The sequence below is a fragment of the Phalacrocorax carbo genome, chromosome 2 (assembly GCF_963921805.1).
Source record: "Phalacrocorax carbo chromosome 2, bPhaCar2.1, whole genome shotgun sequence".
In the NCBI taxonomy this organism is placed as follows: Eukaryota; Metazoa; Chordata; class Aves; order Suliformes; family Phalacrocoracidae; genus Phalacrocorax; species Phalacrocorax carbo.
This window is the reverse complement of record NC_087514.1, coordinates 142,937,958-142,953,280: the sequence shown is the minus strand read 5'-3', so window position 1 is coordinate 142,953,280 and position 15,323 is coordinate 142,937,958. Positions and strand designations below refer to the sequence as shown.

The 15,323-nt window shown below is 38.7% G+C and overlaps 1 protein-coding gene across 4 annotated transcripts in view; it reads left to right on the top strand.

The window, feature by feature from the left end:
* Nucleotides 1–15,323, top strand: part of CDK14 (cyclin dependent kinase 14) — a 323,920-nt gene that overhangs the window by 74,754 nt on the left and 233,843 nt on the right. For all 4 annotated transcript variants that reach the window (XM_064444644.1, XM_064444647.1, XM_064444646.1 and 1 more), the window contains one exon: nucleotides 5,561–5,806. In XM_064444644.1, the coding sequence (XP_064300714.1) occupies nucleotides 5,561–5,806 (246 nt within the window). The remainder of the gene's footprint in view (nucleotides 1–5,560; nucleotides 5,807–15,323) is intronic.

Here is a 15,323-nt window from a genome sequence, read left to right as displayed (position 1 = left end):
GGCAGTTGTTTTTATTTTGAACAAAGTTGCTTATAATACTCCAGAACATTCCCAAATTCTGTTTTATAAGTAGCAAATGTCAAATTCCAGTGCTGCCAGAAGCTGCAGATGACTTGTGTAGTTCTCAATTGCCATGGTACCAAGGCACGTAGAAAATAACATGCTTATAAAAGATAATGAAAACTTGTATCCAGATAGGATTTTTTCAGTGAAAATTAATGTTGGCCTTATGCTCTCAGCAATTTGGCTGTTGGGTTAGTAGTCACTTGACTATTTATGATTTTTTCTTTATACATCTGTCAGCTAAATGCAAGTGCTAAGTCTTATTCTCTGTAATAATGAGATTATTGTGCTACCTTCCAGAGGGCTTTGGCTCTACAAATTATAATCTCTATCTTCATAAAATTTAATTTAAAAAGCCCAAGTGCTTTACAGAATTAATTAGTGTTCCCAGTTTCTGCTTGTGATAGGGGCAGGATCGTTATTATAAACAGAAAAATGGAACTGTAGAGAGGTTAAGTGACTTCCTTGCCTCAAGTCGCTCAGTAATTTATTTGTTTTTGCATTGCGGCTGCTGGATCTTGGGTTTCCCCATATCGTGTCCTTTGATACTACTTCTCTTGGGACAGTACAAATGGGTAGTTCGGTGTTTTGTTCTGATTTTTTTGGTAAAAATTTTGGATGTTCGCTCTGGTATTTACTCAACCAACCACTTTTTCCCAGAACGTATGTGGCAGCAATGACCAACAGAGAATAATACATGGATAACAAGTTTTTAGTATTTTACATACTTTTACCGGATGACCGTAGTAAACATTTGTAGGATGTTACATGTAGGAATAAAATCCAGGTAAAATGAATCTTCCTAAAAGACGAGATTAGCTTCAGAGTATGTCTACACTAAGCAAACATTTTTAATTATTTTTCTTCTGAGTGGTAGGTTGTCTGGTCTGTTGTGCCAAAGTTGATTGTTCGTTGTTATTGAGGATATCTTTATCCATATGAATGTATTCCACTGATATGAGACAGCCTATCTTTTACTAAGTACCCTGACAAATTATTAATTCAGGGGACATTCATGACTGTTTTAAAATTCATGAACCGTAAGACTATAAATTACTTAAGTGTTTTAACTGATCGGTCTCTCTCTTTAAATGATATATTACTTTAAACAGTAAATGAGTTAGTCCAGCAACCTTTAATTCTAAGAATCCTGTTTGTTTGGGACCTCTTAATTTTGCTGATAGTGGAAGTGAAAAAAACTTGCATTTGAACTGTATCACAATAAATAAATCTGACAAACCATTTCTTTCTTTTACATTAATCCCAAATGCAGATTAAGGAGTACTGCTTGAAGTGATATAAAATGATTCAAAGAGACATCTTTATTTAGAAATGGTTCCACGAATGATTCTACAGATTTTTATTTATTTAATGGGGCTTATTATGGACTTTATGCATGGAACAAAAATTCACTTCTTGTGATTTCAGTCTCTTAACTTCAGCAGTAATCTTTATGGGAAAAAATTGTCTATTTGCAGACATTATGCCTTGAGATATGATAAATACTGTGATGTTAGGACAGGGGCTGTAGGAAATTGTAGCCCGGTGATCATAGAATCATAAGATTGGAAAAGACCTTCATGGATCATGAAGTCAAACCATCAACCCAACACCACCTTGTCTACTAAACCATGCCCTGAAGTGCCACGTCTACACGTTTTTTGAACACCTGCAGGGATGGTGACTCCACCACCTCTCTGGACAACCTGTTCCAATGCCTGACCACTCTTTCAGTAAAGACATTTTTCCTAATATCCAATCTAAACCTCCCCTGACACTGTTTGAGGCCATTTCCTCTCGTTCTATTGATAATAACTTGGGAGAAGAGTCCAACCCCCTTTTTCACTACAACCTCCTCTCAGGCAGCTGTAAAGAGCAATAAGGTCTCCCCTCAGCCTCCTCTTCTCCAGGCTAAACAACCCCAGTTCCCTCAGCCTCTCCTCATAACATCTGCTCTCCAGACCCTTCACCAGCATTGTTGCCCTTCTCTGGACACGCTCTGGCACCTCAATGGATCCTTACTGATGTAACAATGATGAAGCCTGTTTATCCTAGAGCAGCCTGAGACTTAATAGGATGAAAGGGAAAAAAAGACTGTCCAAGGTGTTTTGTTTCTGTCTCTGAGGCTGGGGTCAAGGACTCTCAACTGCTAATATTGTTACCTCACTGGGTCGGAACAGTCATTGCTATTTTCAGATTAAATCCTTTCCCACAAAGACACCAAGTCCCTGGACAGTTTCTGAGTGCTGCTTTGGAAGTGCTTTTCCAAACAGAACTAGCAAGTGGTAGGCAGTCGTCTACAGGTCTAAGAGCTTCTGATGCTAAGTATATGCATATATCATTTGAGAGGCTGAAATTTATAATAATCACTTTTGTTATGTAGTACAAGGGAAAAATGATACTTAAAAGGCTGAAATAGTGTAATAGAAAAATTCAAACCTGTGCTGTTCCTAAAAGCGATCCTGTCATGCTGGTGAAATCTAAGATCACGTGTATGTGCAGGAAGATCTCCAAAATATGTTATGCATCAGTCTTGCTCAGTACACTGTTAGACTTTTTTGCATGAAAAGTCACAATAAAATAAGTTCTACCATTAGCTGCAGCGCAGGAGTGGCAGGTCAGCGTGCCTGCTGCCCAGGCACGAAAGCAAGGCTGTTGCGGTAGCTTAGCTCTTGCTGATGGAGGGAAACCTGAAATTACCAATGAGTTTACTGCAACCTTAAGCCGTGTAATTCTGAAGCTCAGTACTGACGTTTTAGACCTGCTCCTTTCAGATTTCACAGAGCAGTTTCAGTGTGAAATTGGACTTGGCCTATCAATGACAGAATGTAGAACAACTGCTTAAACATTTTTTCTTCAGAGTTTTATAGGCAGGGTAGACAGATTGGAAATGTATTCCCTTCAACAACAGCACAAGCTCAGCTCTGTTGGCTTCACAGTGTGCTGTGGTCAGCAGTCACTTGGAGAGGATGTTTTATTTCTGCTAGGGAACTATTGATAGAGGTGAAAGAGAAGTGATGAATGAAACCCCTTGCCAGCACTGGCAGAAGAAGTGCTGCAGTTGCAGAGGAGCGTGGGGAGCAGCCTCTGCTCTTGCACTTCTCTGGTCTTCAGTCTTCTCCACTGGTGACACTGTGTTCAGCCTGGCATCCACTGAGATGTTTGACTTCTGAGCAGGGGGCTGGTTGATGTACGTCTTGCTCTTAGACATTTGCAAATTTGAAGTTGGCTGTTAGAAGGTGACTGTGGGGATTTTTATCCTACTCCTGATTCAGTCATGTGACCTGGAGGTGAAAGTGTCTCCTTTCAATATCTAATTCCAAACTATTACTGCTTCTAGTAGAGGCGATCAATAGTAACAGATGTCTTGCCTTTTTTCTTTTTTTAATGCAGTGTTACTTGGCCCACATTAGAGCTAGACATGGAGATCTTCCAGTGGTAAAAGAAACTAGAAGCAGCACTCATGGCATTATTATCTATAGTATGTTTATAGCTGTGGATTCCAAACATTTTAACTGGCTACAGGTGGCCTTTGATAATTTGAAAGGAAGACAAGTCAGTTTTGAAGCTTTCCTCCCTATTTCCTGCCCCTGTTTTCTAGATCGTAGGAATTGATGGGCTGAGATATACTGATTTGCTTGCATCCATGTCGATTAAGCAAAATGGAAGCGCTGCTATTTTAATAGTAATTTCAGTTTACATTATGTTAAAACCTCTTTGTTGGTAGCAAGCATTGCAAAAGCATGGATGTGGAGAGGACAGTGACAAATATGTGGGTGCATGTCTGTACATGTAAGTTGTTTTAGGGAAAAGAAACCAATTAATTTTACAAAAAGACTAAAAAATTTGTTGTGCAGCAGCTCTTTAGCTTTTCTCTCTGAAGTAATATATCTTTTCTCTCTGAAGTAATAGACCAAAATTACATAATTGCCTTAATTTTGGCCTGAGAGGGAATTATCATTTGGAATGAAGGGGGGCTGTTCCTTTTCTCAGTTAAAACTTGATTAAGTTTTAGTCTTGGAGAAACCACTTTAATGAGAAGAAATGTGAAACCTTGTAAAGCCTGGTCTGTAATGCTAGTAATGTCTTTCATTAGAGTTGACCTGGTGTATGATTGTTTGGCCAGATGGCACTGGTCAGGAAATGTACTTTGAATTTTTAATGTACAAAAGAAACCTTTGATCTAGTGTTACAGTGGATTATCAAAAACACAAAGTATAGCCACGCATTATTTCTATGAACAGTTGAAATAAGTTGGATTTTAAGGCACAGAATTCCTCTGGGTAAATGGCAAAGAACGATTTATTGGAGAAGTTGGTACTGGAGACACTTCAGGTTATGGGGGAAGAGTCCTGATTTAAATGGTAATGGTAAATATTTCTTTTAATTTTTTTCATGTTAACTATTTTACGACAGCAAGTTTTCAAAAATGCTTAGATTGCAGGTGCTTGAATGAAACATTACGCTTCTTTAATTGTATGTGAACAGTACGGTTGACAGCAAATTAACACTGTCTATCCTTAAATACTTGCAAATATAATGGAAAAAGTGCATTGTAGATTCTTTTGGTTTGCCTTATGATTAAGGAGTCCCTTGGTTCTGCTTGCATCACACTTCATAGCTTTCCCCTGTAGCCTGGAAGTTAAAATTATTTCTTTCTTCCCAAGTAAAAGTCATGTCTCTTATGGGTGAAAACAGAAGCTGAGGCCTCAAATACAACCCCCCACCAATGGTGTGGTTTAAAAAAATGTCTTATATGTTGGAATGTATTAAAATTAAAAGCAAAAACGTACGTGACTGGAGTGTCTAAAGTCACTGTTCTGCTCATTTAGTTGTTCTGAAGTAGCAATAGCGTATTTTGGTAGCTCAAGCAGCAAGTTACAGTCTTGGCAGAGTCATACTTCACAGTAACAAAGAATTGAACATCTGTGCTTTAGTGTGCCATTGAGCTGCAGTCTCACGTTTCAGTGCCTGGGAATTGATTTACTGATTTGATTTTCTGAGACATATGGTGATAATAATAATAATAACACTGCATAAGCATTATTTAAAAATACAATAATATACTGGTATTGGATCTTTGGCAGGCCAGCACCGAAGTGCACGCACAAGCTACCATCATTTAAGTTTAGTTTCATCCAATTTTAAACAAATGGAAATCAATACTGTTTGCAGATATTGGTGGCTAGATCGGAGAAAGAAATGAAGGGGTGTTGTTGCTAAGATCACATTGTATGGGAAAACACAAATGTATGAATTTTATGTATGTTCTTTTTCTTTGTCAGGATCTTTTAGTACACTGTACAAAGACATGCTTTTTATTGTTATGACTGTGGTGTGTGTATCCTATGTAAAATGCATGTGTTGTTCACAATTTTAATGTAAAAACAGAAAATGAGTGCTTATGAAGTGCAGTGCCTTTTTTGATGCTGAGGTATGGATTGACATGGACTTTAAGTCTGCTAGAGTCAATGAATGCTGTTTTTTTCCTTTTCAGATATGTGTCACAAAGATGTCTACACGGAACTGTCAGGGAATGGATTCAGTGATCAAACCTCTGGATACAATTCCTGAGGATAAAAAAGTCCGGGTTCAGAGGACACAGAGTAGTTTTGATCCATTTGAGAAACCAGCTAATCAAGTCAAGAGAGTTCATTCAGAGAACAACGCTTGCATTAACTTCAAAACTTCATCTGCCGGGAAGGAATCGCCTAAAGTCAGGCGGCACTCCAGCCCCAGCTCTGTAAGTTCACAGTCCTGACACCTGCGCGCGTACCATATGGTGAAATTAATAACACCAAAAAATTTTTTTCTTGTGTCAGAAGGAATTGATTACTTGGAAACAAACCAAAAAGCTCATGGCTGCTATTAAAGATGTTTCTCATATATATTTGTAGTGTTATGTATAAACTAGAATAAGAAAATAAACTTGAAAAATAATATATTTTGAAATTCCTCTCAGATATTAGCTAGGGTACCTTATGGGATTTCTAAGCATTTTCCTTTCCTGATCCTGCTGTGGCATTACAGCTGCTATAATGTTTACGTTGCAAATTTTGCAGAGGGTTGCTTATTTGTGAAGAGGAATTCTTTTCCATGAAGTTTAGGAAACCACATGAATTGCCTTTTTGATTTTTAGATTTAGGTTTTAGAGAAACAAATCAGATTTGACAGATTTTATTTACATTTTAAAATTCTCTTTTTAAAATCAAGTGGTAAAAATAACATTTATTTCCATGTCAAAAACTGTGTGTGTGAGAGAGAGAGAGAAGAGAGAGTAACAACTGAGAAGGGTTTGGCAATACACCATCAATGTTGTTTTATTCTCAAGTATTTTGAAAGAAACTAGATAAATAAAATGTCATGTTTTCATTAATAATACCCAGAACAGATTTCCCCCAAACGACCTTCAAAATTATTGAAAAACTATTTCTGTTATGCTTTGGTGAGAAAAATCCATGATAATGTGACCTTTGAGTTGAACACTACAGATCTAAGCAGAATGGATGTAACACTTCATATCTTAGTTGGCATGAAATAATTTAAAAGGTTGATTGCCTTCTTTTTTTCCTACTTTTTAATTTTTCTCTATCTCCTGGACATCTTCTGTCCTCCCTACAGAAGTCTGACTGAATTCTGTCAGACTTCCAAGAAGAAATGACAGAGATTCATTTTCTGTAGATGAGCTTTGTTTAACCCATGTGAATTTAACAGATAAGATGTCATGCCTCCAGGGGACTGTCCTTTTTAGAAAAGGTTACGTTTTAAAATGTAACCATCTGTAGCAAAAAGAAATTTGCTTTTTCATCATTGCCTGGCATTATATAGCTGCTGCCAAAGATGTCTCTGATGTGTTCCAGATGAGTCCATAACAAGGAGTTCTTACCATAAAACTTCTACAATCATTAAGGATGGATGGAGCATTTTGCACCGTGTTTGTTTGTGCGTGATGCCTGATTACCGTTTGGTACCACAACTGTCAATTTAGATTACTTTTTTGAAAGTCTTTCCTCAAGTATTTTTGTGGTATTAACTTGCTCCCCATCTCTGCTGTTCTTATCTTGTTCTTGTTGTTAATGATTTCTCCTCTAGTATGCTGCTGGTTAAAGCCCTAGCTAAACATACGCTTTTGGTAACCTTCTCCTGCGCTGACTCACACAGGCTTGCTGGCGATGTCTCATGTTAAAGGAGGTGCATAGGAATTTCCTGAAATACAGTTCTCATTTCTTAGCCTCCCATAATTCTCCCTGATTTTTATAGCTCTATTTGGTGAGCTCAGTTCTTCCTTCCGCTTGGAGGCATTGTTAGTAATTTTTGAGCGTTCCTCACAAGGAGTGATCTGAAGAGCACCTGGCAAGGAATAACTTGTGGAATAATGCCAGTGTTCATGTCAATGAGGAGGGAAGAGCACAACTTCACAGCAAAAGGTGGTGTTAAGCCCTCTGCTGATCACAGGTCACACCTGGTCCTGCCCGGCAGACCTAAGTTCAGATGTCCAAGGCAGAGATAGGATCAAGCCGGCTCCTTTCCCCCAGAGCTTGAATACATTACTTCAGGAAGGAGATGTTCTGATGCACATTTCATTGAGCAAATGTCTGTGTGTTTAGCTGCAGGAATTTGTTATTCTCTGGTTTTGAATTACACTTCAATTGATGAAGGGTTTGGGATTTCTTTCTCCTTTTTCTAGTCCTGATGTTGTTTAGCAGATGCCCTTGCTACTTCCTTTTCTGATCATTATTACTTTTTCTTCCATGTAAGAGGACTGCTACATATTCTCCCTTACTGAGTGGGAAAACTAGATACTCTGGAAATTCATCTGCTGTGTAGATTATATAGTCTGAATGGGCATTTCAGTTTCTGTAAATGTTCTTGAGCATGCTATGCCCTCTGGCTTGTACTGGCTACAGTTGTGTAGTTGTGCTACAGTTGTGGCTCTGCTTTCTGCTTTCTGTAAGCTTTATTTTAAGATACTCTGATAGATGCACACTACCTTCAATTTGCACTTTCTATCTTTGATTAGTAGAGGAACTGAATTAGAGATAGGCTTCCATTTAGTCTCTTCCCTTTCATCATTTAAAGTCCTCTATAACCATCAGGTTGGGAAGTGATGTCTTACAGAAGGTACATGGTTGAGGCTTGCAATCTCTGTATCACTGCATCTGCTCAGGTGAAAGTCCTTTATTTGTCTCAGAAATAACATTTTTTTCAAGATGCAACCTGAAAGATCTTATGTGTAATGCCCTGGGGCATTAACTTCTGTTTTGATTAGTTCAGAAGTCTCTGGGGGGTATCAGCTTGAGCATTTGGTGAAGATCACTGAATAAAACTCTGCAAATGGCGTGTCATCCATTTTGTGTTTTCCATACCTTTGAAATGCTCTGCACCTTGCAATGAGAAAGGTAACATACACACAGGTTTGGGAAAGCTGGAACTCCGTGTTCCTGCCCACAGATTGTCACTTGGAAAATAAATAATTTGCTCGTGAACATGAAGTAATTTTCTGCAGTTAATGTCACATCTTGTTGCAACCGGGTAGAAATCCTGTGTTTTTAATTAATGCAGTAGCATACAGACAGAAGTTAGCATGTAATTTTTTTGTTCTTATAAGACAAACTTAATTTTTACACTTACAGTCTTTCCACCTGACATTAACATTACGTAAAACAGTCCCATTGTATTTTCTTCCCCCCTTCTTTTAAACATAAGAAAACATCTATGAGTGTGATTTCCAAACTGGTTAAGCCGATTGAAATTGGTTGTTATTATGGAATGAAATTTCCAGCAGATCAGACTTATCCTTTTATCACATCAGAATAATGGATAATATTCACCTTGGAGGTAGTGAAGTAGGTGTTTGGCTACCTGTGCATCACCTGTCAGCCACCGTTAGAAGAAGGGAACTTGGCTGGACAAACCTTTGCTCTGATCCAGCCCAATGCAACATATATGTGTATTTATATATTATATACATATGGCATGGTTTTAGCTGGGATAGAGTTAATTTTCTTCACTCTAGCTGGCACAGTGCTGTGCTTTGGACTTAGTATGAAAATAATGTTGAGATAACACACAGATGTTTTGGCTGTTGCTGGGTAGCGCTTGTACTAGTCAAGGACTTCTCCAGCTTCCCATGCTCTGCCGGGTGCACCAGAAGCCAGGAGGGGAGGGGGCACAACCAAGAGAGCTGATCCAAACTGGCCAAAGGAATATTCCGTATCATGTAATGTCATGCCCAGTATGTTACCTGGGAGGGGCTGGCTGGGGGAGGGAGGCAGGCAGCAATTGCAGCTTGGGGATCAGCAGCGTCAGTTGGCAGGTGGTGAGCGGTTGTATCACTTGTGTTTTGGTTTTTTTTCCCCTTTTTCCCTTTTCCTTTTTATTATAATTATTGTTGTTATTATTATAATAATAATTATTTTATTGTAATTATTAAACTGTTCTTATCTCAACCCACAAGTTGTTTTTTTTCTTTTTCTTTTGCTCTACCAATTTTCTCCCCCATCCCACGGGGGTGAAGGGAGTGAGTGACCGGCTCTGTGGTGTTTAGTTGCTGACTGGGGCTGAACCACGACAGTCCTTTTCAGACACAGCAAATACAAGAGCATGGTGCAGATTGGATAAACTAATATTGAGAACGGAGTCTGTGCTGTGACCAGCATCTGCTATTATCTCAACCCTTTGAGCCCTGCATTGGGTGCCAAAAAGTTGCATTTGAATCCATGCTCTTTAGGCACATGGCCTTATTTATTTTTCGCCAGTGCAAGGTGAAGTTCTGTTGTATGCAGTGTACACATTTTATACACTAACATAGTACTTTTGCACAGTATGTAAATAGAATATTGCAAGTTTTATAAGGTAGCCATCTGGCCAAGATTTAGTTACATAGCCATACACATCAGTTTGCTCTCTTTGAATGGCTTAAGATCCATGGCAATGAATTAAAATGTCATGCTAAGGTATATGTACTACCTTTCAGTTACTTTTAAAAAACTAAATGCAGCAAAACACTAATGTTCTACCAACTCATGAAAATGTAAAAAGTTCATTCAGATAAAAATGATTCTATAAGCAATGCCTTACTGCATTGACTCTGCACTCCTTTTGGGAGAGCAACCTCTCTTCTGTTTCTGTAACTTCTGGTGACTTTCAGTCTTGTTATATACAACTTCCCTCCAACGCATCATTTTGGTCTGCCTAAACGCTTGGTGTGCCTTTCTCGCCTGTCTTCCTCTTCAGGTGTATGCAACCTTCTCCAGTTTTACGAACCTGTTAATTACTAGGGTAACTGCATCCCTCCTTGTCAATACTTTTTACTGAGGTAAGATAATTTCATAGTTCAGTGTAGAGAGTGTATTTTTCTCCTCTGGCACAAGGGAAACTTTAATAATCGTTAACCTGGGTGTTACTCTTTAGATGATAAGGCACATAAAATGTGGCAGTTGGTCCAGCTCCTGTGCTGCATGTTAGAGGGTTAGAAAGATGCCAGCAACAGGATGGGATCAGACAGTGGTACAGCTCAGATTATTGCTCGGTTTGGATTCTCTAAGATCTTTATATGCCTTGAACATTGCCCTAGAAAACAGTCTAAGTTGCAAGGTTTAAAAAAGAAAAAAGCGTCGTCAAATTGACCTATTATTGTAGATAGGATAAAACCTTAAGAAACGGGACTAATTAGTGTGAAACTTGCATATGGTTTTGTAAAAGAAGCTTTACCATTGTGTCAAAGAAGACAAAATATAGATCGGTTAAAAAAAATATGTTCAGTTCTTGTGTGTTAATCTCAGTTAGACCTCTTGGCCTACCTTTAAAGTTTTCCTAGCAATGAATTTATTTCTTTGGAGACATATAATGAAATAGATCTTTAGTTTTGGTTTTCAATAATTTATAGTGGTACTGTAAACATAGTATTTTTCCCTTGAGGATAATTTTATCTTGAAGTTTAATATCCTGCAGGTTGTTTTTTTTTTTTAAAAAGAAAACTTAAAACTTGGGCTCGGGAGTGTGCCAGTTCAGTGTGACATTCACCAGCTGCTTTGCAGTTAGGAAAACTGCATGAGAACATAACCCACACAGCTTCTATAAGAACAGTCAGGTGATTTTCAGTGTAATTTTCCATTAAAGCTGTTTTACTACATAGATTTTGAAAATTTCCAAGAAAGAGAGGTATTCACATGGCAATGTAGTGCAAAGACCGATACTGCAAGATCTTTGATTAAACCTGTTATCCCTCCTACAGTCCGTATCAATGAAAAGGCTATTTGAAATGACCTGGTCAGAAAAGGCAGTTTCCTCTCATTTCTTTTTCTCTCTGTTATTTATAATACTCTCACGTCAGTTTGAAATACTAGCTGCTTCTATTTCTGTATTCAACATTTTGGCATACTCTTTCTATCCTCGTTACTATGATCTGTATTTCCTTAACCAGAGGGGAAAAAAATATCTAGTCTTTGTTACTATAAGCTGTGCTGCTCAAGATGCTCGCTCCCTGTGCTCAGTCATGCTCTTAGACTAATCTTGCATTGGGAAAAATGTAGGCTAATAACAAGAAAACTATCTTAATGGAAACTATTTTCAAGGAAAGTGAAGCATAAAGGCAAACAAGTAAAACTCCCAGTGGGTTTCCTAAAGGGAAGGACGTGCACCATTTTGTGCTCCAGTTGCCAGTGTCCTCTTGGGGATAACATGATCTGCCACAACCTGTGCTGACTTTCACAGTGACTTGGGACTATGTTCAATTCTTCAGAGGCATGAGGACCTTTCCTTCCTTCTGTCTTAATAATTCACCTATCTTTCCCATTTGAGTTTTCTGGAAGATTCCTCCCTAACATGAAAATTCATTTTTCAGTGATTTTTCCAGTGGTATCAATTTCTTGCTGACTGGTTGTTCACTGCCTATTTAATTGTTTGCCTATTAAGTAGTTCAGTCTTCATCACACATACACCTGTGTTTTATTTTTTCTTAGCTTTGAAAGTTCTTTTTCTGTAGAAAATACAGAGCTCTAACACTGAGCAATGGGCTTCTTTACGGCTAAGTAGTCCCACTGCTGTTCAGTGTATACAAGTCTGTGTGGCCATAGGGAGGAGATCTCCCTTTGGCTTATATTCAATAAATAATGATAAAATTTTAATCAAAAATATTTGAAGGATTTAATTAACTAAACAAAAAATTTAGACATTAAGAAAATAACCAGTTTTCAGACATGGCAAAGATTGTCTTTTTATCACAGTCACATTATATCATGACATATTATGATCAACAGCCGGCTGAACATGAGCCAGCAGTGTGCTTAGGCGGCCAAGAAGCCCAACAGCATCCTGACTTGTATCAGGAATAGTGGGGCCAGCAGGAGTAGGGATGTGATCGTGCCCCTGTACTGAGCGCTGGTGAGGCCACACCTCAAATACTGTGTATAGTTTTGGGCCCCTCACTACAAGAAGGATCCACTGAGGTGCTGGAGCGTGTCCAGAGAAGGGCAACAAAGCTGGTGAAGGGTCTAGAGAGCAAGTCTTATGAGGAGCGGCTGAGGGAACTGGGGTTGTTTAGCCTGGAGAAGAGGAGGCTGAGGGGAGACCTTATTGCTCTCTACAGCTACCTGAAAGGAGGTTGTAGCGAGGTGGGGGTTCTTTTTTTTCTCCCAAGTCACTAATGATGGGATGAGAGGAAACGACCTCAAGCTGTATCATGGGGGGTTTAGATTGGATATTAGGAAAACTTTCTTCACTGAAAGGGTTGTCAGGGACTGGAACAAGCTGCCCAGGGAAGTGGTTGAGTCACTGTCCCAGGGGGTATTTAAAAGGCATGTAGACGTGGTGCTTAGAGACATGGTCTAGTGGTGGACTTGGCAGTGTTATGTTTATGGTTGGACTTGATGATCTTAAAAGTCTTTTCCAACCAAATGAGTCTTTGATTCTTTATCAGTGTTTTAGAGGGTTAAAAAGCAGTAAGGAAGAGCAAGAAGAAAGGAAAATTAATAGTGGAAGTAGTATTTTAATGTTAGATCTTCAAAATGTAGCTTTGAACAAACATTTATCAAAGTATGTGTGTTCAGCTGAAATTAGCTGAAATTCAGCTAAAATTAGTAGTATTTTCTGCTGAGAAACCTTGTATAGGTCAAATTGGAGGGTTGCACCAGCTTTCTAAAATATAGGGGAACTTCTTGGGAGTCTGCTGCTTGTGAGGTATGGCAGTGGCTGATGCAAGCACTGTACATCTGACATGCTCTGGATATGTCTCACGACCTATGTGTATTTCAGTCAACCACCTCCTAGGCAGAATATGGGACTCGTGACTCAACAAACACAAATCCCTGTGTATACCTGTACCCATGTTTTACCAGAATGAATAAAATACTTTAAAAGCAGAAATTATACTTAAAAGTGAATTTCCTATATTTGATTTTAATATTAGAATTTGTTTAAAAAACCGGTACCATAATTTTGCTGTAACAAGGCATATTTTTTTAACAGAAATGGTTGAAAAAGATAAACTGATGTAGAGAAATCTGCATGACAAAATTCACGACCATGAAGCTGAAAAAACAGCTATATGAAAGGGGGAGGGCAATAATGAAGTAGGCTGAAATGGTTATCATTTTCAGCAGTCACATGGAACTTCAAATTCTTTAGGTCCCTTCCATAGCCCTTTATTTAGTTCCTTCTAAGCTTAAAACTTAAGTTTGGAAAGTTTCATATTTTGCATTATCTCAGTCAGTCTTTACCTCCTTTATAATCCAGAAATAAAGGGAAAGAAGTGTCTGAACTTTTTACCCTTGTAAGCAATTTGTAAGTTTGAATCAATGTGTGAGGCTTCATTTAGGAAAAAAAAAAAAAAAGATAAAATGTTGGGGAAATGGTTAATTTCTTCCTTCAGTTTCTAAAGTAATTGCAAGTGCTGAGTGAGATTCGTCTTGGTGTTTCATTAAGAAACATCATGCAAATTATTTTGCAAAGTCTACTGCTGCCTCAGAATTTATTTAAATTTTTTTTTTTTTTTAAAAACCCTCTGAAGTGCTTTTCTACACCAGGTACCTTCAAAAATTGTAAGCCTTTTACGATTACAAATGGAACAAAAAATAATGTCAGTTTTCGCAAAGGGAGAGATAGTAGTGTGAGAACATGGGCAATCCCCGGTAGTGATCCATTTGGAATAGAGCTGAGCTCCACTGCAGAGGTGCTGTAACCAGGGAAGAGGAGGATGTCAGCCACATGGTTTTGCTGGGTATGGGACAGGCGGTGGCTAATGGGTTGGGTTTCTGGTTCTTTCTCACCTGCTCTTACTTAGCATGAGCAGGCGCCGTACAAGCGATTCGGACTGCTCGCGGCGGGTGTCAGGTCAGCCTTGTTGCTGCAGAGCTGAGCCCTGGGGCACTGCGAGGCTTTGCCCCTGAGAACAAGACAGCCCAAACCAGCACCTCTTTTGTACGATCAGGAGTGAGCTCTCCTCTCTGTCCCGCCAATGCCAGCTTTTAGCTTGTTGACTCTTCTCAGTGAGGATGCAGCAGCTTCCAGGAGAAGAATGAGGCAAAAGCCATGACCTTAAATCCGTGCTCCTGGCAGCTGGAGTACAGAGAAATGAGCTTGAGGTTGTAGGAATAATTACTGCTGGTGATTTACTGTGTGGTAATGGAGTAAAGTCATCCTGTTTCCTGTCAAGATCTTAAGGCATTACAAGTTGTTGTGACCTTTATATTATGGTTTTCAGCGGTATAAAATAAAAGTAAATCTCAGTGTGAAAATAGGAATGGGTGTGAAACACATGTATACGCTCTGTCCTGTTTCTTCCTCGCCCTATGAGGAAGCCAGCAGTGAGCCATTCACTGTTATCTGGGGCAGCATTTCCACTCCAAACAAAGCTGCTCACTGTGTTCACTGCAGCCTGCAATTTGGGAAATACTTTGCTATCCCTTGTCATTATATGGGAGATACTTAAACATCTAAACACATTTTTTCTGTAGTTTTGTAATGTTGCATTAGTCTATAATTGGATACTTAAATGAAAAAGCTACTTGAATAAATATTTTAGTCGTCTCTATTAGTGACATCTGTAATAGGACTTTGATTAAAAAAAAATAAAAATTTCATTTCTAACTGGGCAGAATGTCTTTTTTAAGCACACTTTGGGAGCTGAGAATATTACTGTCTTATCTATAATGAAGTGGTCTAAATAATGTAACAGGAAAGAGATCTGAGGGTTCCCATATGACATACTTTCCTTGGTTTATTCGTATTTAGGAACTGGATAGCAAAATAATAGGTCGTTC